The sequence below is a fragment of the Guillardia theta genome, assembly GCF_000315625.1.
Source record: "Guillardia theta CCMP2712 unplaced genomic scaffold GUITHscaffold_87, whole genome shotgun sequence".
In the NCBI taxonomy this organism is placed as follows: Eukaryota; class Cryptophyceae; order Pyrenomonadales; family Geminigeraceae; genus Guillardia; species Guillardia theta.
Window position 1 is genome coordinate 251,558 of NW_005434587.1, and position 25,205 is coordinate 276,762.

Consider the following 25,205-nt stretch of genomic DNA (forward strand, 5'->3'; position numbering starts at 1 on the left):
CTAATAACGGGAAAATCAGCGTTGAAAAATGTTGTGGGAGGAGAGGAGAGGAGAGGAGGGGAGAGGAGGGGAGAGGAGGGGAGAGGAGAGGAGAGGAGAGGAGAGGAGGTTTTCAATGGGCAGGAGGGAAGGAGGGAAGAGGAGGAGAGTGTCGGAGGAGGAGAATCCAGGGGGAGAGAAGAAGCGAGTGAGACTATAAGTGTGGGGACAGGGAGGGAAAAACAGACGATGCATGCAATCAGACTTGACTCCACCTCATGAGTAGATGCATGCGATGAAGACAAGACTTGCAACATTTTCATAGCGCCTTGTTTTAAAGAATCATCAGAGAAATGGGCACAATATGCTGATGGATTGCGAGAGGCTACAAACCCATTCTGATACAAGAAAGAAACGATTCATGACTACTCAGTGTGCATTCCGGCTGTACAAGTTATAGAGAAACATTTCCTCTTTCGAGAATGATCTTTTTGGCACGTGGGGCTCCGATTCACTCTTCACTACTTCTTCTGCGGAGGTTGTGCAGGGGCGAGGATGCGTTCGAGCTCTTGCTTCGTCTGAACGTTTGTTTTCTTCAAAGATTGCACTTCCTCCTGATGTTTCTTCTCTTCCAACTGCAATGATCTCACTCGTTACTTCACTTGTGAACAGATCGCGCAAACTCTCGTACCGCTCTTCTTTCAGCTTCCTTCTTCTCTGTTGAATCGCACTTGGTCTGTCGAATGAGACAAAAGCTCAACACTAAACCGAGGGGTTGTTTGACGACAGCAGAGATTTCATTATCGTACCTTCAATTCCTCAATCTGACGATTGAGATCTGTTGTTTCACCTTCAAGCTGTACAATCTTGTTCTTCATTTCCACCTTGTACTGTTCGGCAAGGAGCGCTTTCCGCATTCCAAATGCAATACTTGGAGCCATGAGCGTCAGCTCAAAATGACTGAAAGGACTAGAAATCACCAGCTCTCGTAAAGCGTTTGATATGCTGCAATCGTCATGCGAATCTCATCTCGAACTCGCAACAGAAGAAGCCCTCGCTCAGCGCAGTTAATGGTAACCTGATGAATTAGTCGGTTACAGCTGACGTGACAGGTTCTGCATGATAACACCTGACGGATGATCTCGTCGAACGCTTGCACATAGAGCTCTTCTCGAACAGGACATATCCCAGTCTCTCTCGCTTGCCTTTGTTGCAATTTTCGGTCGAGGTCCTCCTACTTCACGGTTCAGAACCATGTTTATGTTTCTGTCATGGGGCAAAGAATTGCTCAGAGAGCACAACGGATACCTGCAGATTGATGACATCAAGCCTCGTTGCTGGTGTGCTTGAAACATATTGAACCCATAGCTGTCCATCCTCCGTCCATTCTCTACAAACATTCCAAGGCTTACATACAGTCTCACACAAATCATGTCTCAAATCACCCTCTGTAATCGCATCACTAACAGGCACACAGAGACACTGACAGTGTTCGCAATGTACATTTTGCACTTCAAACTGCAGCACGAGAGAACCTGGGTGGAAGAATAGAATTGAGAATGTCCTCCGTTTTACTGGATGCATCAGCCGAGCCGTTGCTCGCGGGCTGGTTCTTAGGAGGGGAGGAGGCAGTGGGGGCAGCAGCAGGCTTGGCGGTCTTGGCGGTCTTGGCTTTCGCTGTGGCGATAAGGACGGGCGAGTCGAACGCGACGAGCGAAGCCGAAGGAGGCAGCATGGCGAGCGGCGCCGGCTGAGCGGTTGAAAGGCAGATTGAAAGGTGGGGTTGAAAACCATAGGGGGTGGGTTATCATCTCACTTCTGGGTGGGTACAAGTATCTACTTTGACCGGGTCCGCACACATTCGAGGGGAGTCGGGGGGTACTGTAGTAGGGCACTAGAGGGGTAAGTAATAGTAAGTCTTTACTCAACGCTTTGAGTGATTATTTATCAGACTGAACCGTTTGAGTAAAGGTCAGGGTCAAGAACCTTTCTTTACTCAAGAACCCGGTTACTGCCAGGCTGGAACCGTAACGGGTGACTTCGGAATGTCCGATCGGACAGTTCTCAGTACTCACCCGGGCCGGGCCGGGCCCCGGCGGCCGCCGGGGCGGCGCCGTGTCATGAACTGAGACCTGGCCCGGGGATGAGCCTGGGGGTAGCTGGGTTCTCTCTGTCTTTCCGAAAGCCTAGCCTGCACCCGGTTGTTTCAGGCCCGATGACGGTCCGTCGCGATTCATAAAAATACAAGTTTACAGGAGAAGAATGTATTCTAGTCCGGCCGGGCAGTATGGCAGGCTCGGTCATTACACTGTCCTCGTTGTGTACGATCTACTGCCCAGGATTATGAAGTCAAGAGTAGCGCTTTTAGGGCAGCAGGTTCATAGAAAAGCAAACCCTGCAAAAAGTTTGACTAGAAGAACTTGAAGAGTCGACAGTAAAACGTACCTGACAATAAGATTCGTCCATACTCTCGAAGTTGTATGAAGCGATCTTTTCTCTCTCAGCTTCATTGTTGGCCAGGTCGCGAACTGTGATATTGGATGTCGGCAACAGGTTTGGCTGCATGTATGGAATCCAAAGGGGATCAGAGTTATGTCTTTGGACAGGCCCAAGAGCTATGTCGAGTTCTCTGTCCAGGTCTGTCCGATCTGGCTGGCTTTGCGTCCGCATCAAGTTCACACCCACCAAACTTCCTGTCTGAGACGCCTTGGAGGCTTGTGCAATGATGTCCAAGGTTGAAACCCCGCCTTGCCTCTTGAAAGAGAAGGTGCTGTTGTAATGCAGGCAGGCATTGCAGACACGCACGTATCGGGCAGGGCCACTCTCTCCGTTGGAAGGAAGCATCAGCCTCTGCCAGGGTAAAAAGTCAAAATTCATTCCGCCAGGATTAAAATCAGTATTTACCGTTCCACCTGAGCATGTCGAGCAAACAATTCTCCCACAAGACCGGCAGTGATGCTTAATTCCTGTAGACCATCTCCCAAACTTCCTCCCGCACGTTAAGATTGAGCAGGTGTCTGCCTCACTGTTTGGTTGCCAAAGGTTTCTAGAAATTTGACGACCGATTGAGCAGTATAGCTGACTGTCAGAAGATGGTGAGCATGCCAACAGGAAATCTCTCTCAGTGTCTAATGAATGACCAGCTATCCTCCCATCAAATGTCAGGTATCGGGCAGTCTCGGATGAAACGCTGGAGGTAGAGGAGCTTGAGAGGGGGCTGCCTGTAGACGACATTCTTGCTCAGGGGGGCAGCGGGTCGATCAGAAGTCGACAAAACTGTCTTCTTTGATGTGGCAGGGGCTTTTTGGTAGCTAGGACCGGTTTTTGATCTATTGATAAGAAGGGGCCGAAGATGGCGGATGGCAAGAGGGGACGAACACGAGCAAAGATACAAACTGGAGGAAGCAACACAGAAGGGCTAGGGGCCGTCCAAATCTCCTCAAATATCAACAAGGTGGAAGTGGATCAGGGTGAACGAGTAAATCTTTGTCAATTGCCAAAGAGAATTAAGCAGATATGATGGAAATCGCTGATAGTGATGATCTTGAAAGGAAATTCGTCGATTTACCGTCCCTTAGAGTATGAAGGAACAATGAATGAAAAAAATGGAGGAACTCTGAGCAGGAAATCAGATGTGCAAGAGAAAAGAAGTATGAAGAAGAGGAGGAATGGGGCGGAGAGGGGGCTGGCAGAGGAGGAGAGACAAGAGAAGGGGGACAGGAGAAGGGGGCAAGGGGGGCAACACAGAGGAAACAGTTGAGGGAGGGACGGAAAGTATGGGAGGCGGATGGTAGGGTGGGTGGAGTAAGGTACCCTACCTGATCTGTATTCGCTACCGCTAAATTCCTAAGAAGTCGGTGCAAACGGGGGTAGGGTGATGACAACTGGCGATATCCAAGGGGGTGGGATATCGGGGGTCCTTGACAGAACGTTGCGATCTGGAGCAGGAGATACTGAGAGATTGCGAAAAAATCAGGATTTTTGTGTCAGACTACCGGTGCATCGAAGGAGTGAATTGGAACCATGAGGGTAGGGAGGCGGTTGAGATCGGCGCAAAAGACGCGATTTCATGTCAGAGACAAAAAGCGCCGGAGGGAACTTGACTGGTCTGGTCCTACGCGCATTTAAGTGAAAGTATCAGTTAACTTTTGGGGACAGCAATAGGCAGGATGAGGTTTGATTTTGTGAGTCTCTCTGTCCAATAGGAATATTTCTTTACTCAATCAAGTTAAGTTAAATCAGAACGAGGACAATGGCTCAGCTATGATCACTCTTGAAGCTGCCGCGCCAGCATGTCGAATGGCGGCAAGAATCGCTATCCTCTGGCTCCTCGTCTTTTCAAGGGCCGACGGGTTTGTCATTCTCCAGTCCCTGTTGGCTCTGCGTGTACCAGGCGGCAGTGTGCGACCGCGACTCCCCGTGCATGTTCGTATGAGCGTGACAGCAGACTGGGGCTTGAAGGCAACGCAGACTCGAGGCAATTCGACTGTTTCAACGACATATCATCCAAGAGTTCTTTGAATCCATGGCATACAGCAGGTGCGCCGACATCGGCTTCATTCGACGCGAGAATCTGAGGCTGGACGAGGACTGCGTCCAGGAGCTCGAGGTCAGCGGCACCCGAAAGAACAGCCGGGTACTTCACGGCTTTCAGGAAGCTGGTAAACGAAGTTTTACTTGAGTACCGGGGAAGGCAAACCGTGGGGAGTGGACGAGGAAGTTGGGTAGCGATGACAAGGAAGTAGCAATTGACCAGAACTTTCAAGCCGACATGTTGAAGTTTAACGATAAGGTTGACCTTGTCTCGGTCTTCAAAGATGTTATAGACAAACCAGAGGACGATGTTAGGTTGGTCGGGAAAGGGGCGGCTTGTTTCGAGGACGTTGTTGTCAAGAAGGGACAATATGTGTACTTTGAAATAACCGAAACTCCACAAAAAGTAATTGAAAAGCTGTACCAGCTGATTCTGATTGGGCATGTACTGAAGAAGGAGGCAGAGATTGCAGCGATGGGTATAATTGTGAATGGGAACCGGAAAAACTTCGAGAAGGCTAGTTGGTGCTTGACAGAGTTCTTGACCCGGGCATCAGAACTGTGACGCAACTTGACGATCATGGATACCGGAAAGATTTCTTTCTTCTTCAACAGAAACGTATTGAGTTCGATCGCAGAAATCAACAACGAAATGACACAATTCAAGGATGATATGAAAGCTAAGTTGCAGTCGACGAGAAGTATGATCCGATGACTGAAGTCAACGAGAGCATGACTGCCACTGACTGAGACGGTTTTTTCTCTTAGTAAAACCGATTCTACTCGAGCAAAACAAGACAAAAGCTGCGATTAACTTAAACTTCTCTGCCACAGATGCGGCCGCGATGCTCCGACTCATCACGGTGACCGCCGCTGGCACTCAGCCGCGGCGGTGATCGGATAGCACCGGGCCGCGGCCCGGGACTCAGGGCCAGGCCCGGGCCCGGTCGAGTCAGGTGACTGAGGCCGAACTTCGTGACTTGACCGGGCCCGGCCCGGACTAGGCTCAGTCCGGTACTCATTTAACCCCTACCCCCCAAGGAAGTATGACCCCCCTTCACCCTTCACCCGTCTCTTCCTCGAGCCTCGGCACCATGCTCGCCTTGAGGCGGCTGCCGGCTTTGCGACAACTTGCGCCGATCCAGACAGCGATCAGCTCCTGCTCCTGCTCCTCCTACCTTCCACTCTCCTTCTCTCAGAATGCTCCGTTCTTTGCTTCGCTCACGCGCTCCATGACGCGTCTTCCATCAATGCCGCTGAGCAGCAAGGTGAACAACGCGCTGCCATTTGTGCATGGTTTCAAGTCCGCTTCGTCTATTGCTCCTGCCATGGTGCCTAATTTTCCTCTCGCTCGCGATCTTTCGTCTGCTGCTGCGAGTCAAGTCCCCGCTTCGGATGAAGATGGAACTGCACCTATCGCGCAGCCAGTGGCACGATGTTTCGCCATCGTTGAGATTCTGGGGAAGCAGTACAAGGTAACTGAGGGGGACAGAATTACAACAGAGAGTATGATTGAGAAGATTCCAGGTAAGGACGAGAATTTCCTTACATTTTTGAAAAAGCGAATGAACTTTCTTGCGCAGGGGATGAGATCACGTTCGACAAAGTCCTCATGTTAGGAAGCAAAGAGAAGACGCTGCTCGGGCAGCCTTATCTGGCGGATGCTTCCGTCAAGGTGATTGTCGAGCAGCAGACTTTGGCGCCAAAGGTTTACATCTTCAAGATGAAACGCAGAAAGAACATGAAGAGGATGAAGGGATTCAGGGCCTCTGTCACTTCCTGCAGGGTTGTGCAGATCAATGGCATGTAAGTTGCAGTGAGGTGAAATAGAGTGCTGCCTTCATGGAAAGAATCAGAAGACCTGCTGTCCTACGTGAAAACCAACACAACAGGGAATAAAACTTTGCCGGTTTCTATAGCCAATATAATTGGAAATCATACATGCAAAGCGTGATTTTTCTTTCTTCCTTTATTTTCTTGCAGTTAGCTGACAAAATCGTTTATTTGAAGAATCTTTGTAACGTCCTGCTAATCTCTAAGGGCTTCACAGTCCCTTGTTATACTCCAACATTGGGGGGCTGTCCGATCTATCTGACCTCGTCCGCCTGTCTCCATGTTGTCAACATGATGAATCCTTCAATCTTTTCCTATCACCTGAAATCTAGAGTCCTGATGCTGGGGCTTGTCTGCGGAGAGGTTCCAGCGCTCCTGCTCTTGTTGGGAGACCTACACCAATGTCAGTCAAAGAGACAGTTGCAACATGAAAGATGGAATAGGAGGGACGAAGTGCTGTGTCAGCAACTGGTTTCAAGATAGAAGGCGCATGGAGTTGTTGGCTAAGAACCGCACCTCTCGCCGTCGTTGCTGTAGAAACTTTCTGTGACTTCTTCGAGGTCGCTCTCAAACCTACAGCAAGCATCATTCTCAACATGCTCCAGCAGGAATTCAAAGGTTACCGTCGGACAGCATGGATGTTCTCTTGATCATCCGCATCCTCCCATTCTGCATCGACCATATCGTCGTTCTCTCCTTCCTCGGATTCTTCGCCATCCTGACCAAAACAGTCAGAATAAGTGAACTAAACATAAATGAAAGTGATCTCACGGAAGAGCGCAAATCTACGACGTCCAACGGAAGCCCGTCGATGCAAGCGTGCGACTTGATCTTTTTCATACCAACACTTGCCGGAGCACCTTCCTGGTCCTTTGTTTGTTTCTCTTGCTCGTCACTTTCCTCCTGAGGCCCTTCCAACACACCGACGCCGTGCTTTTCTCCATTTTGCCAGCCGCCCATATAAACTTCTCCCGAGGGATAATATCTCGCACCTTTTCCGTGCGGTAAATCGTTTTCAAACATTCCTGCAATGCATTCAGAATCCACAAGTAAGTCCATCACAAACATCACCTTGATGCGCTTCTCCTGTCGTGGACCAGAAAAGGTATCCGTAACCGTGACGCTTGTCTGCAACCCATCCTCCCTGATACCAACTTCCGTTGGAATACTCGAACCTACCGTGACCCTGAAACAGCATCAGCATGTCCTGCCTTTGCAACAATTCACCACGCCTGTTTTCCGATTGATGACTTGTAGCCTCCCTCGTAGAGACTTCCATCCGGATATTTCACCATCGCTTGTCCTTGTCGACTGCCTGGAGTCCAAAGGTAAACGTGGTGAAGTCGAACTCTCGATGTATACCTCGATGCCATTCACCATCGTAAATCAATCCACGAGATTTCCAAACGCAAACACCACGCCCATGATGTCTGCCGCTGTTGCCCGACTTTCCAACCTCTGCTTGGTATTGTCCATCGTATCTCCACTTTCCTTCTGAGCCTTCGCCGTACTGCTGGATATCAGGATAGATCTTGGCAAGGAATTCATCTTACCTCGCTCAGTAAATCGATCGTGCTGCCATCGGCTAAGATTCCTTGCCACTGAATGCAAAGTCAACACATACATAGTATATGCTTCGGTATCAATACCTTATACTCATCGGTCGGCTCGAACGCATGTGAGACAGAGCTGAACATTCCAAACAGGCCTCCAGATTTTTGCTTTGGCAACTTTTCTGGGCCAACCAACTGAAAAGAATCAGCAAAGATGCAAACAACACATCACAAGCTGTAAACAAACAACAAATACGGGACCTACCTGTTGATTCGGTTTCGGGCTGTACCTCCACCTTTCTCCAACGATTCTCAATTGTTGAACCCAATCATCCCTCACTGCCTGGGATTCACATATGAAGGTGTATTCCTTCGAATTGACGAGAACCCGGATGGAATAGACGTACACCTGGGCCACTCATGTAAACCAAGGTCAAATACCCTTCGAAAAGTACCTTGTTGTTGATGGGAATCACTCCATGCTTGGGGTAAATCTTACGGGCCGGAGGCAAAGGTAAAACACCGATTGGAACCAAAGACGTCTCGGAACGAAAAATGAGGCAAGCCCCTGTAATTGTGTAAAGTGAATCCCGGAGTAACAATTGAATGTATTGCAATACCCAAGGAAGGAACAAGTCGGAGATATTTCTTTTTGGGAGCAAGGTATTTAGTTCTGCCCCCCATAACAGTACCCTTCTTGGTGGATTCTAGATACCCCTGAAGGTGTATAAGAAGCCCACAGCGCAAAAGTGTAGCTCCAATGTTACCTCTTTTGCAAAGGGAATCTTGGACAGCAATCCTCGAATCTGCTCTTCATCCAGGTACGATGAGTGTACATAGTTAGAAGCCGCCCTAGCAGGCTGTTCTGATGGCATTCCATGTATACTCTCATCTTGCGACGCTGCAAGGAACTCTTCGGTCTTGTTTGCTTGCCAAGGCGCAAGGGTCTCCACGGACTCATCTCTCACAGCATCTGAAAGATCCAACGAGAAATTTCTTAGCGCTTCAGACGATCCTTGTAAATTGAAGGTTGGCGGTCCGTTTATATCCCTTAGAAGCCTGGAAGCTATACCAGGAGATCGTTGCTGCTGATTTCAGCGTCAGTGAGTAAGATGCTTGCCATCAAGTTCAAGTATACAAAGGTTGACGAGTTCAGATCCATTGACGGCCTTGCAATATAATTGAAATCAGATCCAAATTCATCCAAATCATCAATGTGAGTTTGGCTGGATGATTTCAGAAGCTTCGAATTCTGAATATTGCAGTCGATTTCAGTATAAAGACTACTCCAATGCACTAAATTACCTTCCACGAAAGATCTGAGGTGAAGGTTTGATCAAAGTTCGATATGTCCAAGTCATCTTTAAGCTGAAACAGAAGAATGAACATTGCGAAGAACTAAAAAATCGTGTACAAACCTCCGGCACTATGCTTGGACGGAGCTGGCGCATGAGGACATGCTCCCAACGAATGCCTTGAAACCACGCTTGAGTCTTGATGGGCATGGCATCCCCCTGTCAACAACAAGTCGTGGTTGCGAGTCAGGCGCTCATTTCAAGATGTAGGGTTTAGGGTTCAAATTAAATTAAGAATCAACGAAACTTACCACCGGTTCCGCAATGCTACTCTTCTTTCCCTTGGTACGATGAACAGCCCCCAATCTGTGCGCTGGGTTGGTCTTCAAAAGCCCACGAATGAGGATTCGGGCTGACTCTGACACTGTTCCAAAGATTAGGTCGTGCGAGAAACCAGAATTTAGAAAGCACCGTGATCAGGAAATGGAATTGGTTCCGTCAATAATCTCTGGTAGGCAGCTTTGGCATTCGAAGAATAGAAGGGAGGCAGTCCAACGAGCATTTCATATATCAAAATACCCAAGCTCCACCAGTCCGCTTGCACGTCGTGTCCTTGCATCAGTAATACTTCTGGTGCCATATAGTACGGACTGCCTGCAACAGTCTTTGCTGTCGCGGCATCCGTTACATCCCTCGCCAAACCAAAGTCTGTCAATTTAATATGCCCACCCCTGTCAAGCAAGACGTTTTCAGGTTTTATGTCCCGATATATGATTCCCATTGAGTGAAGGTACTCCAAAGCAAGAAGGATCTCTGCGGCCCAGATTCTTGCATCCCGTTCAGAAAAAAATTTCTGTTTCTTGAGGTGGATGAACAGTTCTCCACCATTGATGAAATCCATCACTAGACAAAGTGAACTTCCTGTTTGGAATGCATAGTACAAGGTAACGATGAATGGATGATTGACGATTTCCAATACTTTTCGTTCTGCTTTGGTATTCTGCACTTGGTCCCGCTTGCGCACAAAGCTTTTCTCTAGAACTTTCAAAGCATATATCGCACTTGTGTCCTTTTTGCGCACTTGAAACACCTGGCCAAAGGAACCCCTCCCAACCATGGAAATCAATTCAAAGTCTTCAATCCTCAATTGTTGAGGATTTATCAAAACTCCCTCCAAGGCTTGCATCCATTGAAGGTATTGCTGCCTATCTGGACAGAGAAGGTAGACCTCTTTCCGATTAGGGTGGAAGATGCCAAAACTATTGCTGTTACCAGTCTGCTTCTTCGCACACGATAGGGAGCATCCTTCGAGATGAATCACATTGTCCGGAACCAATTTTCTCCTATATCGGGTTTCCTCCTTCCATGCACATAATGTATGTGGATGGGGACCGATCAGAGCGCAAAAGCGCAGCTGATAACGATAGAAGTTGCCCATTGGATTTCCCATCTTATTCATCCAGTGCTCTCTTTCTTTCCAGAGAGATCCTGACATAATCACAGTATCTGACTCTGTGGATCTCCTTGACGGAGAAGATTCAATGTCATTGGAACGCCTTCCCGCCATCATTCTTCAAAAATTCTTCAACGAGACGAGTCACGAAAAGTCACTGGCACGTAGTAATGTGAACTTGCTTGGTACCAGCGCCTTTCGAGTTACCAAACCATACTCCGGTGTGACTTGATGCTTATGTTACCATGCTTCGGTGAGACCTACCACCCCATCCGTCGACAAGAACAAATATCCTCCTGCGACGTGCTGTTAGAAACAATGAGGCACTCCCGGCACTCAAGCTGAACATGGGCTACGAGCAAGCTAACAGAACAGATAGTCATTCGTTTTGGAACCTTATCCGACACCTTGTTATTCTCTAGAAGAGGAGCTTATCTTGATCAATGACAGATATTCAAGCTCGCGTACAAGAACCTTCATCGGAGAAGCTCATCGCGATGGGGCCCTTCCATCCCAACTACTTGATTCAGCACCTTGCCTACGCACATCTCCATCCTACATCTATACAATCTGGTGCCCTTTCTGTAGTCTCGCTTCTATTCGTCCTCTTCCTTCCCGCTCTTCCTCCGTTCGGCTCCCTGCATTGCCTACAAGAAACATAGCCGAGGCAGCACGGGGCGGATAGGGGGTAGGGGTGATGAAGCTGAAAGGACGGGTAGGGTAATGTGGTAAACGATGGGGTAGATATTGTGAGAAAGCTAGGGGGTACTCTCCAGACTCGGAGCAGGGTAGTAGACACTGAGAACAGGAGGGGTGTCGGGAGATTGGGTTGGAGGCTGATAAGGAAATAGGGGTTCAAAGCTGAAGGGTGGGTAGTACCTAGGGGTAGTAGACGAAGGGCATAGGGAAGATAGGGGGTGTTGAAAAGTGATGTTCGTCCCCATGAGGGTTGGAAAATTGAGGGTAGGGTGGGGGTATTGATAATGGGGGTGGAACAACATGTGGGGTACGGGGGGTTGTATCTACCCACCCAGTAGTCCCCACCATGTACTATAGAAGGAGTGGAAGAAGGGTGGGTACTAGACTACACTGGTACCCATTGGAAAAATTTGTTAAAATGCTGGAGATGGTGGGGTGGTGGTAGGACGAACAAGGGTAGTAATGAGGCTGACCATAGAGCTTTTCAAGGGTAATTTTGGAGTGGTGTTTGAAAGACCTGGAGAGGGTGGGTGGTAAATATTTAGAGCTGTTGAGAGATCGATCACTCCAAATCAAAAATTCAAGGGTTGTGGTGGGTAGGGGTGGTAGGTGGTGTTCGAATTGTGTTCTGATAGCGGGTAGGGGTACAAAGATCCTGATTGGAGTGTGGCTATGCATGGGGTGAACTATAAGGTCTAGAGGGGTGTAGGAGAAAATCAGGGGTGATGCCTGACACCCGAGTCTTGTAGGGATGGGAGAGGGTAGGGGTGAAGATGAAAAGGGGGTAGTCCAAAACATGAGGGAATGGGGAATGCCGAAACGAATCATGGGGGTGGGGTAGAATATCGGACGTAAGGGGGTAGTGGCGGTGTGGGACGTAATGGGAAAGAGGTGGGTGGGGGTGGAAAGCAGGGGGTTGAAGGTGTAGGTGTGGTGTGAACGAGTGGCAGGGTGGAGGTTTGTGGGGGAAAAGGAGGATACGTTCATGGAGGCCGGGTAAGAATGGGGGGTAGGGGTACTTCATAAGGGGTGGAGAGGATCAAAAGCCAAATGAGGTTGGGTACAAAGGGTCACACAACAATAAAAATTGATGGAACTTTGGGGGTAGGGTCATATCATACGGGGTCAGGGGGTACGAGAACTTGGAAAACGGAGTGGACCTCCCCATCTGAGGCAAGCTTGGATCTTATCTAGTGAGCCCCGAAGGTTCAGTGACCGCGTCACTGAGAGTCCTGCATGCCACCGGGCTCCTTCCGATACCACCGGGCTAGCCCGCCTCACGCGTACAGGATGTACCGGTACTTCATCGCAGAAAAGACGGGGTATTTGAATTCACGGGTACTTTAGCAGGAAAACCCAGGGGTGTGCGAATGACACGGGTAGTCTGCGTTTACAAAGAAGGGGTGGGTGGCAAGACGTCCTTTCGCAATCATGGCGGCGTGGGGCGGGGAAGGAGGGAGGAGAGGGAGAGGAGCGATGGCAGGAAGTGCGGTGGCAGCCATCTTGACAGCTGCTCTTATTCTTGTCTGTGTGTCTCTAGCATTTATCAAGTCAGACTCTCTCCTTCAAAAAGTAGATCAGCTGTCTCTGACCGACCCGATCGACGACGCGCTGGCAACCGGAAGAGAATTCACTGTGCCTGGAGGCTTGAATGATGCTGTTCCGAGATCAAAGAGCGGCATTCAATCAGCAGAAGCAAAGCTGGCACGTTTCCAGTCGCTCTACGATGACGAGAAGATGTCAGAAGCCGAGCTTGCAGGGCGGCTATCAAGAGCCATCGACGAACACGAGAAGTGCAGGAGACATTGGCCTCACCTCGAGAGCCTCGAGGCTGCGCAGGAGATCCGTGTTCATGATGCACGGAATAATCTTGAGGTAGCTAATCGAGCCATGGAACGGGCGAGGAAGGAGCTGCAAGATGCCGAAGGTTTAGTCCTTGCTGCGCGACAGGTTCTATTGCAGACTAAAGGGTTGCAGTGAACTGACATGGTGTGCAGGAGCATCAGACCTACGAGACTCAGAGGACAGAGTTCCAGGAATTCAAAACTCAGTATGACGCGGAGACGTCGTCCATGAAGTCGAAAGCGAGATATGTTCAGCTGTATCAGATGCAAGAATCCAAGGAGGCAAAATCTTACTCCGAGCAAGTCAGGAGGGCAAGGGATCTGACCAGACAGGAAGAACTCTTGCAGGACTCGAAGAATGATATCCTTAGCAAAGAACACGAGGAGATGCAAGCCCTGCAGAGCAAAGAGCACCCTCCTCCCTTGCACAAACCTACCGTGGAAATCTCCCATCTGAAACCGAAGCTGTTGAAGCGGAAGACTCCCTTGTTGTCCAAGGTTCTGCTTGCTCCGTGCTCCACGTACCTCTCATGCTTTTCTCAACAGATTCGAGCCGGCATTGTTGTTCCGGCCGACGTCTCTGACAGGAGTGAAGATGAACAGCGGGAGGGGAGAATGAAGAAGCTTTCTGCTTTGAAACTCGTCAGAAAGCTCAGGGAGAAGCAGAGCGTGAGTGTCTCTTGTTGAAAAATGCTTCGTTGACAGTGATTGAGCAGGAATTGTCCAAGAAAGAGATCGATGCCTTCGCAAACCTCCCACACAACGAAAAGAAAATCGTCAAATTGGACAAGAAAATTGCGTCACTGCGTCGCCAGCAGGGTCTAGACCACAGCAGGATCGTGGTAGCAAAGGAAAATCTCCGGTCTGCGGAGGAGCACAATTATGGGAGCAAGAAGATCAAACTCTTGAAGGAGAAATTGGTCCTTGCGCGTGTCGATGATAAGATCAAGAACATGAAATTGAGGAAAGACGAGAAAGCCAAGGAAAGCCTGGTCAAGCATGAGAGGGATGGTCCCAAGTACTCGAGGCAGTTGACGGAGGTGCAAAGCAAGCTAAAGGAGCTGGAGGCTGAGCATCCAGACATTCTGAAAGAGCTTGACCAAGCAAGGGAGACTGAGCTGGTCGAATTGAGCAGCGAACATCAGGCACAACCGAAAAAGGTCTTGGATGAGTTTGCATTTTGTGTTCCTACTGACGAGAGGGTCCTGTGTAGAATGCTCTTCCCGAATACATTCGTCGTGAGTCCAAGAAAGAATTGAGGAAGAAGATCGAGGCAAACAGAAAGAGGCTGCAGTCTATCAGAGACGAGCTGCTGGCTGTGCAAACCAAGCTAAGGGCTCAGCAGCAGGAGGTTGGGGTACATGAACAGAAGCTGAGGGATCGCCATCACGAGGTTAAACATTCCACCACGCTGTTGATGAATGGGAACAGTCAAGAGCTCCAGGTGCGAGAGTTGAACCCGTTAAGCCTCCACCATGACATTCCTGCAGGAGTTGACCAACGTGTACGAAGACAAGCTGAGGGCGCTGCACGAAGAGAGAAAGAAGGCTGACGGGCTGCTGGCTAAGGCAGAGAGGATGCTCAACGTTGCTCGACTGGACAGTCTGCATGCCTCGAGGACGAAAGCTGCAGCACTGGAGGAGCTCTCTTACGCCACTGCGAAGCTGAGAAGATATCAGGACCTCCGATCGCACTCGCAGAGATGCCAGGTCGGTCTCCTCCCTCTCTCATCCTCCTCCTCCTCCTCCTCCTCCTCCTCCTGTTTCCTCCTCCTCCTGTTTCCTCCTCCTCCTGTTTCCTCCTCCTCCTCTTCCCGCCTTCGTCACCGTCCCTGTTCCTCTTACCCTCTTGCGTTGCCTCGCCCTCGCCCTCGCCCTCGCCCTCCTGAATGCCTCTCGCCTTCCACAGATGGATGCCTGGTCGGAAATCCGCGAGTTGACACATAGGGCAAGGAGCAACAAGCTGCTTGAGGTAGAGCGTGTAGAGGTGCGAGGCATTTGCTGACGTGGAAGGCTCGACCAGGGGAAGGACTTGTCCAAGATTGAAGTTCTTCGACAAGTTGTGGATGATGCGAAGACGCAGGAGTTGGCTCAGATATAACAAGTTTCTCTGTTGTACTCGTCTCATCTCATGTAAATTTGAATAACAAACCGATTGAAACAGCTGAGATCATCATGACTGTCTGTGCTGACACGACCACCAGACTTCACAGCGGCCGCTCCCTTCACGCCTCTTCCATATTGATTCCTGTCTTCTCGTAGATTCGCTGAGCGCAAGACGCGATAAGGTCCTAAGAGGAGACAAATGTCAGACTCCCCTCAGGGCTCGACGCTGATTTGGTCCTGGAGGACGAAATTCCTGCTGCCCTCACTCACCGGGGTAGCGGAGACTTTGGAGGAGGAGGAGCGGAAGCGCTTGGAGAGTAGCTGAGTCATCACTGACATCTCGTTGGAATTTGCTGCAGCAGGTGGTCAGCAGGTGGAAGCGGAAAGAGCGAGCAAACCTTCGCTCTGCTGAAGGAACGAGGTCATGCTTGTCAAGAGCTGTTCCTGCCTCCTCTGCAAGCCTTCGATCCCCTTCTTCCCTGTAATCTTCTCGATGTTCTCTCTCAACTGCGAGTGCTGCTTCTCGTGCTCCTCTCGGATCCGCTTCTCGGCGGAGGAGGAGGAGGAGCACATGTCTTCGTAGCTCCTCTTCAGCCCTCTAACTTCCTCTTGCAGCTGTGAAGCCTTCTGCTCGCTCTCTTCCTTGTTCCCTTCGAGCAACTTGATCTCAGCTTCCATCGCTTCGATCCTCTGGGTGCCTTGAGCGCAGACGTCAGCTACAACGAGGAGACGTGAGCATGTCAAACACTCACGAGTTGTAATCTGCTCCTCCATTTCCAAAATCTTCGCTTTGATGGCTTGACCCTCCTCCTCGTTCTGTTCGTCGTGCACTTTCTCTTCTTGTGCAGAGCATTCACTCTCAAGTTTTTCCTGCGCTCTCCGAAGCTCCTCCTACATCAATCCTCACAAGAAAAACAACACAGTTGGCTATTGCTTACCGTTGACTTCTGCACTTCCTGGATTTGATTGAACACGCTCTCAATCTCACCCTTTTTCTGATTCAATCGCGACTGATAGTCTTGCAAGACTTCAGAAACTTGTTCATCGATTGCTTTCTTTGCCGCTGCAAACTGTTCATTCATTTGGATTGCAAGTCTCTCTTTCTCTTCTCTCTTTGAAGAAAGCAGTTCTTCCAGTTTCTGTTGCAGAGCAGCCGAAACATTCGTTCTCTTCGAATCGTATTTTGAGTTCAAGCTATCCTCTGTGGTGATTCGAAAACTTGTTTGCGGAAAGAAATCGAGCTTGTTGGGATTCACTGTCTTGCTCCAGTTTCGCATTTTCTGAATGGTCGTCACGTCACCTATGACATCAACTACGAAGCAAACACTATAGACATGTAATGTGATGATTCCTCTGAAGTCATGGCAAGATATGTTTATCACATGAATGGTTTCGGTTGTATACGCCCATAGCAGCAGCAACCAAGGAAAGCTTACTCATGAACAGGCAAAGGGAATGGTTCGGGGAGTATTGCGAGGTTGAACGGAAGGGAAGGGGGGGGAGGGGGGGCGTGGGGGTAATCATCATCATCATCATCTCCATCATCATCTTCATCATCATCATCATCTCCATCATCATCTTCATCATCTCCATCATCATCTCCATGTCCTTGCCTGTAAGTCGCCATTTATCATCATCATCATCATCATCACCATCACCATCATCATCATCATCATCATCATCATCATCATCATGTCCTTGCCTGTAAGTCGCCATTTATCGTTGCCATCGTTCGCGTGCATCTCCGCAGCGCTACGTCCATTTTGAATCTACACGCCCTTGAACCACATCCCCGCACAGACCCTTGTAATCACGGAGGCCCCTGCGGAGGCCCCGTCCCCGCTCAGACAGGCCAGGTCAATGTGGGGATGTGGGTACAGCTATTTCGGGTATCCAATTCGGGCGCCATGGGTGGAGCGGAGTATGCACGGATTGTGGATGTTGAAGTAGGGGTAAGCCATGTCGACGTTACATGTTATCTTCGTCCTCCTTCCCCACATCTTCTCTCTATGATTCTCTTCATCACTATCATCCCTCTTGTCCTCCATATCCTCGATCTTCTCGCGGCTCCTCTCCATCTACTGCTGTCATTTTCGTTGTGCTCCCTCCGCTCGTTCTTTTCAAGCTGTTTTTGCTTCTGAATCGATCTGCCCTCATCAAATTCATCTTGTCACTTGTTGTGAGAGGAACGTCCTTGCTTCCTATCTTTCTATTGTGCCGTTGGACCTCTTTGAACGCTTTCTTTTCGTGTGTGGTTTTAACGAGGTTTACAGGCTGTCGCCCCAGGAACTGTTTTCCTTCGTAGCAATGGCGAGAGGAGCCGAAAGTTTGGAAGGGCAAGCGCTCTCATCGTATGTTGTGCAGCTGCTGCATGCGTTGCGCTGCTAGGAGGACTCGGAAAGGTTCCACAGGATGCCCTTTCGATATCCAAGATCTACACGAACAAGGGGGAAGCGGCTTCTGCTCTAGCGAACAAGCAAGCGCTTAAGCTAGCGGCTTCTGCCAATTCTCTTAGCTCGACAGCAGCAGGGATCCTTCAGGTTTCCAAGCGCTGTGCATGCCTGTTGTCTTAATGCAAGTTGACCAGGATGCTCGCATGCATGCCTCGCTCTCAACTGGCTACAGACCCACTGGTGCGCGGGAAACGGAGGTATGCGTCCTAGCTCCCTCTCCTATCTCTCATCTTAGCTCGCTCTCGCCTTGACATCCTTGCGCGTGACTGTCTTTGTTAGTTGTCAACAGCTCCTTCGAAGGCACATAGCAGAGCGCACGCACATGCTTTGAAGGAAGTGGTGAGATTCATGATTTACCTTGAAACTGTACCTGATTGCAGCTATAGATGAAGACAATGCATAGTGCACAAATTTTGGCCTCGAATGGCAGCAACACCAGCCAAGAGAAGTCGGTAATCTCTACTGATTTTCCTTGAATGGTGCTTTGAACAAATATCACAGAAAGTCCTGGGTGCTTCAGGAGACAAAGTTTTTGGAGGGGCAAACAGCACAGTGGCTGGGTTTCTGGGGTTCAAGAAGGATTCAGACCCCAACTTTCTGGGAATCCCCTTCCCCATCGTCATGTTCATCTTTGTTTTCTGTGGAGCCATCGCTGCCATTTCTGTGGGATGCTTGATCGCAAGGAAAACAGACTTGCTGAAGGTTTTTAACGTTGTATACAACCCCTTGTCCCTTAGAGAGCTGGTGCAGGTCAACAAGGAGGAGGCTGGTGGACCAGCACGACCAGTTGATGAAGAGCCCGACACGAAAGGATACAAGTGAGCAGACTCATTTGCGCAGTGAGACTGGGACTGATTCCATTTCCTGCAGCTGGCGAAATCAAGAAGATTAGGTCTAAAAAAAGCTTGTCACGCCAACTATTGTAGCCTGAGGAGGTTTTTTCATTACCAGCTCCACTGATGGTTTGAGTTCGCTCCATGACGAATTGGAATGCCGATTGATGAAGATAACGTAGTTACTCTTTTCATTGTAACTAAAACTTTGTAACTAGAAACTTGATGTTTCCTTCTAAGCCATGCTGGTCTTTGTCGGCTATTTGCGGTCATGTCACAATTCCTTGTGCTCGGCATGGAATTCTTGGCTTTCTTCATTTCTTGCTTGTCGCACCTCAATGGTGTAGTAGTGTACAACTCTTCAAACTCATATTGCACTTGAACTACAACGCTTCATACCCTGAATTCTTGCCTCCCTTCTTCCTGTCCAACAGTCTCCTCAGATTGTGTCTTCCCTTCTCAACGATCATCACTGCAGTCTCGTTCCCCCTCACGTACATTACATACACGACAGTTCCCAGCAAGGCGGCGAAACCTATCAGGTAGACCAGCAGCATGGCAGAAGAGGTCTCTTCGCGGTATGGCTGGTCGATCCCCATCATGGAGTTTCCTTCGCACGGAATTTTCAGCTTCACCCATGACAGGTCGCCGTCCTTGGACGTCTTCAGCGCAGGACCCATCCTCACTTCGAACGCTCCGTCGCCCTGGTGCCATTTCTGACCTTCGCCGTACATGCTGCGCGTTACTCCACCGCAGTTCTCCAAGGTGTTGCAGTATCTCTGGGCTGAGTCCAGGGAGTGAAAGCTCCGGCACTTGTCCACACACCCGTTGAGGTACTTGCCCTCGATCGGAACCGAGTACGAGTAACACACCTTGTCTGATGTCTTGGCATCCGGCTGCAGCTGATGGTTCCTCACCATCCTGTTGATGTCGCTCAACGCGCTCTGCTCCTGCCGTGACAACCGACTGCTCTGGCAGTTCACCTGCTTGATCCAACTGGTTTCCCCCACTGCCTTGCCGATGGCTGGACCCGCTCGCACTTCGTATAGGCCCACCCCAAGGCTGATTGCCTCATGGTCCCCGTAGGCTGACTTCGTGATTCCCCCACAAGAAGGGAGCCTGTTGCAGTGATGCTCGGCCTCCTGCAGCGTCTCGAAGCTCCTGCAGTCATCAACGCATCCATGGATAAGGACAGAGGCGAAAGGCCCGTCATAGCAGTTCAGCTGCCTCTCGCCGTTGACGACACACAGCCAGAGACCAAACAGGACGAGGGGCGATGATCTCGCACACGTCATTGAGGAACGCAACTTCTCCCCACTCCCTCTCCTCTCCTCTCCCCTTCCTTTCCTCGCCTCTGCCGTGACGTGGCTGTCCGGCATGTTGTGCCCTCCCTTACTACCCCCACCAACCTTTTCTATAAAGTGCACTACCCCACCCTTGAAAATGATCGAAATTTGTCCGTCCAAGTACCCCAACAAATGGAGAAAAGAATGACCCCACCCTGGGTCCTTGCGCGAAGCGCCTCACAGCGCGTTGCGATTGCTCTTGTCATAGACAAGGTAATCCAAGACGACGATGAAGATGATGAAGAGAAGAAGAAGCAACCAAGTCTGAGAAGACCATATGATCATCTTCCTTACAAGACAACTCTGATAGAGATTACACTAGGTGCAGCTCACCTCTGAACCAAGTCTGTCCTTGTGCAGTATACACTTCGCCGGATCCAAGAATCGCACCCCAGAAGGTGACGACATGTATCAAGGTAATCATCTCCGTGATTGAACGGATGGCTGTCAACTCTTCTTTATGTTTTGTCCTAGGTGAACGCAACGTTGATCTTTTTCTTGTAATGTGAATGACTGAGTTTCTATGATCAGGTGCGAATCGTGCTTGCGTGTTGAAAGTTACGTGTCACGCATCTGAAGGCATGCCTTACTCTCCAGCAGTGAGAATAGAATGCAAATAAAATTTCTTTGTACAATGTCATCTTAGGAATATTTGCAGGGTTTTCCACTTTGTCATCGACTATTTACATGTAAATCCAAGAACAAGCTCGAGTTCCTCATTCGAGCGGATCATCCAGAATTTTTCGCTGTTTCTGATCGTATTCAAGTCATGTTCCAACATTCACCACAAGGATGAAGCAACAACAACCTGCAGTATCTTCTCGTTTTCGCTCTTGTGCTTCTTTTGACCGCCTCCGTCGCGTTTTACATGCCCCCTGCCGACTCGAAGAATCGGTTCAGTCCTAGGTGTATCAGTCGCAAGCTCGGCCGGACTCTTGGCCCAAAAAGCAGCTGAGAGGTCTGACGTGCGATCCTTCTTACCATACCTGCGCATGAGTTACCTCATAGCGAGCGCAGTCTTGTTGCAAGGGACAAACTGCACCAATCGGAAGCTGGTCGATTGTTGTCGTTGCTGTTGTGAAGTATAGCTCCAAGAAATCGACCTTCGTCGATCTTGGAGAACTTTTGAAAAGGTTGGCATGAATCTGGATGGTACAGCGTGTCTTCGATTCCATCGGTGACTGCTAGTTTCGCTCCCGAAGCATTCTGTAACCACCAGCTGAAAACGTCAAGAACGTTGGGTGATTCGAAATCGTCGCAGGAGTCTGGATGAAGAATCTGCAGCTTCCTGTTGGTGGTGCAGAAGACCTGCGGGTCGAACATCAGGACAGCTGCTGCATCGTTGAGAGCCTGAGCCGGCGATCACGGTTGAACGCCGCGGCTTACTGCGGCCGCCACTCACCTCCATTGCCCCGGAGCGGCGCGGCCGTTACGGTTTTGACCACTTTGAATAGGTGCTAGAGCCTTCCTAGGACCTTTGGCTGAGACGGTGTCTCTAGGGCCTCCCCTAAACTTGAAACCGTCCGAGCCTGAGGCTCGGACGGCCGCCGCCGGCCGGGCGCCCCCGGCGGCCCTCACTGGCCGCGTGCCCCGGCCCCCGCCGGACGCCTTGCTTAAACTTCAAAGTGCCACGCCGGACATCGGAATCAGTGTGGCACGAGAACTCTGTGACTGAGGGGGCTCAGGCTGCGGCCGCGGCAAACTTGCAAGTTGCTTGTCCTCCCAGCCGTCGGACTCCGGGAGCCCACTGTTCGGAAACTCAGAACTTGTCGGAAGTGAACTGGGCCCGGTCCGAAACTTAGTCATGACTGTGACGTCCGGGAGTCGATCATGCGGCGGCATGGAATGCGGCACTACTGATGATCCGATCCGCGGCGGCCCGGCCCGCCGGGCCGCGGCGGCGCCGCCGCGATCGGACCGTCACCGGGCCTACGGCCGTACCCGGTGACCCCCGGGCCCGGTTCGGTCCCGGCCGTGACAGTGACGGCAAGTTCTCAAGTTCCAAGTGACTTCAATCGGCGGAACCGCCGCGGCCGGTCAGCCTGCCAACCTGGCCGCAGGGCCCGGGTGACCCGACGGTGACCACTGGAGCCTCTCGCCGCAGTGAGCCGCGAGCCGCAGGGCCCCCGGCGGGCCGCCCCCGCGCGCCCGGCCCCCGGCCCGCGGACTCTCGGAAGACTCGGCGCCGAGGGCCGCGGCCGGAGCCCGGAGCCCCGGGACCGCCAGTGCGGGCCGGGCCGCCGGGGCCACCTCAGGCCCAGCCTGGCAGGGCGGCCGGCCGGCTGTGTCAGGCGCCTGACAGTGAGTCGCTCGGACTCTCAAAGTTAAGGTACTCTCAGTGCGGCTCCGAGGCTCAGTACCGTGGCCCTAGTCACCCGGCGGGTACGGTTTGTTTACTCAAAGTTAAGTTAAAACGGTAGTGAGCACAGTGACACCAGGGGGTTCTAATCGGAATGAAGGCCATGAGGGGTGGGGGGGTCATAATAGCAAGGCCAGGGTTTGTGGCAGCGGCGCGGGCCGATCATGATGGCGACAGAGCGGGAAGAGCGCGTCTGCGCAGGGAGAACAAGCGACATGACGAGGGAGAGGAACACATTCAACAGCAGAGACAGGCAAGATACTTTGAAGAAGCTTGAGAATCTGCAAGTGTCGGCTAAAAATTGTGACAATCAGGGGGTTGAAGAGATCTCATGGCAGCTTTCAAGTTCAAAACAGGAAGACACATCTTGTGATGCAAGTATGCATGTCTCTGATGATGGATACAGGCTAACAGAGTTCGCTGATGGTTCAAAAATTTACCGAACAATGTCAAGCGACACATGTTTGTCAATATCCGAGCTTTTCAAAATTGATGCTATGGAGCTGGTCTGAAAATGAATGCACATTTCAATTTGATGACGGCAAGACCAGATTCATTGCAACAGAATAAACTATCCAGACATAAGTTTGACACAAATCTTGAAAGATGACACTCTAATTGAAGTACCCTCAACCCAGGTGAGAAGCCGTCTGTTTGATGCATTGCACTTTGTTGCTGAAGCTTTGGACAACTTGCTCCAGAAGATGGAGGATGCAGGTGTTGTTGAAAAACTTTCCCATAGCAAGGCATGGCTGCCGGTATGACCACATGTGTCCATGAATTCTGTTTTGATATCTCAAAAAGGTTCATGTATATGGTTCTGGCGAAAAAGTTGGTCACAGGACAGATGGTTTTCTTTTCGAAAAGGTGAATTCCAGCCTTGCCATGACGAGTAGAAGTGAATTTAAACAGGACAACAAGTATATCGTTGAATGTGGAGGTAAGCGGATGAAGCTCTCCGAGTTCTGTCAACGAGCAGGTGACTTTTGGAGCAAGAAAATTGAGCGCAATTTTCCAACATTAACTTGCACAAAGGAAACAAGAAGAACAGGCCTCGTGAAACAATTATCATATCTGAGACATTAGAGGTTGATATCACGTTGATGAGGATTTACTCTTATACCAACAATTGTGCAGTCCCTTCTTGACTATGAAAACCGCCTTGCACGCGAGTGAGCGAACTCAATATCTTGTTGAGGAGAAGAGCAAGCATTCAAACTCATGTGGCCTTAGACTCGATGTGAAGAGCAAATCGAACGAAAGCAAATCACAGGTGAAGAACTAAAATTCACTTATGGTCCAAATGTCTAAGTGAAAATTTAGAACTCTGTCGAAAAGCAAGACAAATATATCGTCATGCTCGACGGAATGAGGTACCTCGAGCTTTCTAAGTTGTCGAATCATTCTCCGTTTCAGGATACAGAAATGCATCGCATTTAGCCCGAAAATATTTTCATTTGTTAGAGTCATCAATACACCCGACGAGGACCTGCAAGGCAAATTTGGGATTGTAAGTCTGCCATACCATTTCATGCTTTTTTCTCTCATTTACAATATTGAATTGCAGATCAAGTCATATAACTCCGATGGGTTTTACCAAATCCACATTCTTGAGCGCTGTGAAGAATATTTCAAACCCACAAGTCGAGATGTAGCTTTACGGCATTTCCACTTGACGTGATGAATTTGAAATATGTTTTCATGGTCGTGATCATCTTCGAATACAGACCATCGCATGACGCTGATGAACAAAAACTGCTGTCGGAGAAATGGGCAATGCAAGTGCAGGTCTGTCTCATTTGATTGAGGGATGATTGCTGATTTTTGCTCAGCACTCTGCTAGTTTCATCATTTCATGGCTTCAGGGTGATGAAACAATGAAGACCGAACACCCATCGCAAGCAGATGTTTGGTCCAATCTGATTGATACTTGCAAGTAAGCGTATTCCTGGCTTCAATATGCTGTGGTAAATGCTTCATCCTTTGCAGAAAGCTAAGCTCGATTATGCTCGAACTGCGTCAAGATTTTACTAAGGTATGAATTACTTAGACGTTCTCAGCAAATGTCTTTATTCAGGGCAAAATCGAAATGGACAGACTCTCACAGATCCACACCATGTCAGTCTTGACGACACCAGAAACTCTTCTCGATATTCTGCAATTGTGCAAGAATTTTACATCAGCGAAGGGCTCTTCGAGGTTGCTGGCTGTTCTTCAGGTTTGGTCACAGCAAAGGAAAAATAGTATTCAATCAAGTGATGCACTTGCAATTTTTACTTCACTCTTTAATGAAGAGTCGTCCACGGATGCATGTCAGACGCATTCGGTTTCAGATCAAACTCTGCTGGAAGGCGACTCCGAAGGCCAAGGCCAAATCAATGAGATTTCGGAAGATAAGGCGACTGGCAAAACTTCTGAAACTCATAATCTGATCTTCAAAGCGAAGCAAAGAATGAAAGAGCTGGAAAAATTGAAATCAGTTCAAGAAAAACAATTGCTTGAAATCAAACGATTAATCTCTGAACACGAAAGCAAGTACCAAAATTGCGTGAATAATCAATGTCAAGAGGTCTCGGTTTTATGCGCATCGATGAATCTGAAAGCCGAATGTGAAATTTTGAAAGCAATTCATTTTTACAAAATGTTTGAGCGGAAATTTTCCTTTGTTAAACACATGACTCTGTTCTTGATGGTTGCAAGGCCCTTTTTGCGCATGTTGGGATGGCAAAGGCTCTATGACGTGCTGGGCCATGAGCAAATCACGTTCCTGAATCAAGTTGCATCATTCCAGATTTTATCTGAAGAAGGGACTAGATTACAAATGTCTAAGGCGGAAAAATCAAGTGAATACGAAAATTTCGTTCTCAACGAGAGCAAGAAAATCTGTGACTATTTGTTCGATACATACAATGAGGTTCAG

At 49.6% G+C, this 25,205-nt stretch overlaps 10 protein-coding genes across 10 annotated transcripts; 4 read left to right on the forward strand and 6 right to left on the reverse strand.

Annotated features, from left to right (window-relative positions):
* Positions 1-500: 500 nt before the first annotated feature.
* On the reverse strand, positions 501-1,714 carry GUITHDRAFT_77405 (hypothetical protein; the record flags this gene model as incomplete). Its single annotated transcript, XM_005825097.1, has 7 exons — positions 501-614; positions 671-715; positions 789-909; positions 960-1,057; positions 1,109-1,213; positions 1,288-1,369; positions 1,515-1,714. 7 exons carry the CDS (start codon positions 1,712-1,714, stop codon positions 501-503), a joined length of 765 nt encoding a protein of 254 aa, XP_005825154.1.
* Positions 1,715-4,271: 2,557 nt separating this feature from the next.
* Positions 4,272-5,077, forward strand: GUITHDRAFT_115721 (hypothetical protein; the record flags this gene model as incomplete). Its single annotated transcript, XM_005825098.1, has 4 exons — positions 4,272-4,331; positions 4,373-4,398; positions 4,450-4,615; positions 4,673-5,077. 4 exons carry the CDS (start codon positions 4,272-4,274, stop codon positions 5,075-5,077), a joined length of 657 nt encoding a protein of 218 aa, XP_005825155.1.
* A 763-nt stretch (positions 5,078-5,840) lies between these two features.
* GUITHDRAFT_77442 (hypothetical protein) lies at positions 5,841-6,322 on the forward strand (the record flags this gene model as incomplete). Its single annotated transcript, XM_005825099.1, has 2 exons — positions 5,841-6,039; positions 6,096-6,322. 2 exons carry the CDS (start codon positions 5,841-5,843, stop codon positions 6,320-6,322), a joined length of 426 nt encoding a protein of 141 aa, XP_005825156.1.
* Positions 6,323-6,957: 635 nt separating this feature from the next.
* GUITHDRAFT_77409 (hypothetical protein) lies at positions 6,958-7,780 on the reverse strand (the record flags this gene model as incomplete). The annotated part of the gene is made up of 4 exons (XM_005825100.1): positions 6,958-7,370; positions 7,417-7,556; positions 7,597-7,660; positions 7,708-7,780. Coding segments are annotated over 4 exons (690 nt in total), but the record flags the coding sequence as incomplete, so codon positions are not given.
* A 1,414-nt stretch (positions 7,781-9,194) lies between these two features.
* Positions 9,195-10,310, reverse strand: GUITHDRAFT_158530 (hypothetical protein; the record flags this gene model as incomplete). Its single annotated transcript, XM_005825101.1, has 4 exons — positions 9,195-9,266; positions 9,317-9,412; positions 9,550-9,617; positions 9,665-10,310. 4 exons carry the CDS (start codon positions 10,308-10,310, stop codon positions 9,195-9,197), a joined length of 882 nt encoding a protein of 293 aa, XP_005825158.1.
* A 2,511-nt stretch (positions 10,311-12,821) lies between these two features.
* GUITHDRAFT_144473 (hypothetical protein) lies at positions 12,822-15,289 on the forward strand (the record flags this gene model as incomplete). The annotated part of the gene is made up of 8 exons (XM_005825102.1): positions 12,822-13,295; positions 13,343-13,687; positions 13,736-13,858; positions 13,906-14,349; positions 14,403-14,633; positions 14,680-14,898; positions 15,098-15,175; positions 15,212-15,289. The coding sequence occupies 8 exons, from the start codon at positions 12,822-12,824 to the stop codon at positions 15,287-15,289; spliced, it is 1,992 nt and encodes a 663-aa protein (XP_005825159.1).
* Positions 15,290-15,507: 218 nt separating this feature from the next.
* On the reverse strand, positions 15,508-16,376 carry GUITHDRAFT_144474 (hypothetical protein; the record flags this gene model as incomplete). The annotated part of the gene is made up of 4 exons (XM_005825103.1): positions 15,508-15,531; positions 15,565-15,647; positions 15,693-16,185; positions 16,233-16,376. 4 exons carry the CDS (start codon positions 16,374-16,376, stop codon positions 15,508-15,510), a joined length of 744 nt encoding a protein of 247 aa, XP_005825160.1.
* Positions 16,377-17,181: 805 nt separating this feature from the next.
* GUITHDRAFT_154784 (hypothetical protein) lies at positions 17,182-18,798 on the forward strand. The gene is made up of 8 exons (XM_005825104.1): positions 17,182-17,246; positions 17,568-17,834; positions 17,882-17,944; positions 18,027-18,086; positions 18,134-18,199; positions 18,249-18,449; positions 18,498-18,565; positions 18,618-18,798. The coding sequence occupies exons 1-8, from the start codon at positions 17,202-17,204 to the stop codon at positions 18,637-18,639; spliced, it is 792 nt and encodes a 263-aa protein (XP_005825161.1). The 5' UTR covers positions 17,182-17,201; the 3' UTR covers positions 18,640-18,798.
* A 165-nt stretch (positions 18,799-18,963) lies between these two features.
* Positions 18,964-19,875, reverse strand: GUITHDRAFT_115727 (hypothetical protein; the record flags this gene model as incomplete). The annotated part of the gene is made up of 1 exon (XM_005825105.1): positions 18,964-19,875. The coding sequence occupies one exon, from the start codon at positions 19,873-19,875 to the stop codon at positions 18,964-18,966; it is 912 nt and encodes a 303-aa protein (XP_005825162.1).
* Positions 19,876-20,707: 832 nt separating this feature from the next.
* GUITHDRAFT_115728 (hypothetical protein) lies at positions 20,708-21,334 on the reverse strand (the record flags this gene model as incomplete). The annotated part of the gene is made up of 3 exons (XM_005825106.1): positions 20,708-20,912; positions 20,969-21,276; positions 21,329-21,334. The coding sequence occupies 3 exons, from the start codon at positions 21,332-21,334 to the stop codon at positions 20,708-20,710; spliced, it is 519 nt and encodes a 172-aa protein (XP_005825163.1).
* Between the last annotated feature and the right edge of the window lie 3,871 nt (positions 21,335-25,205).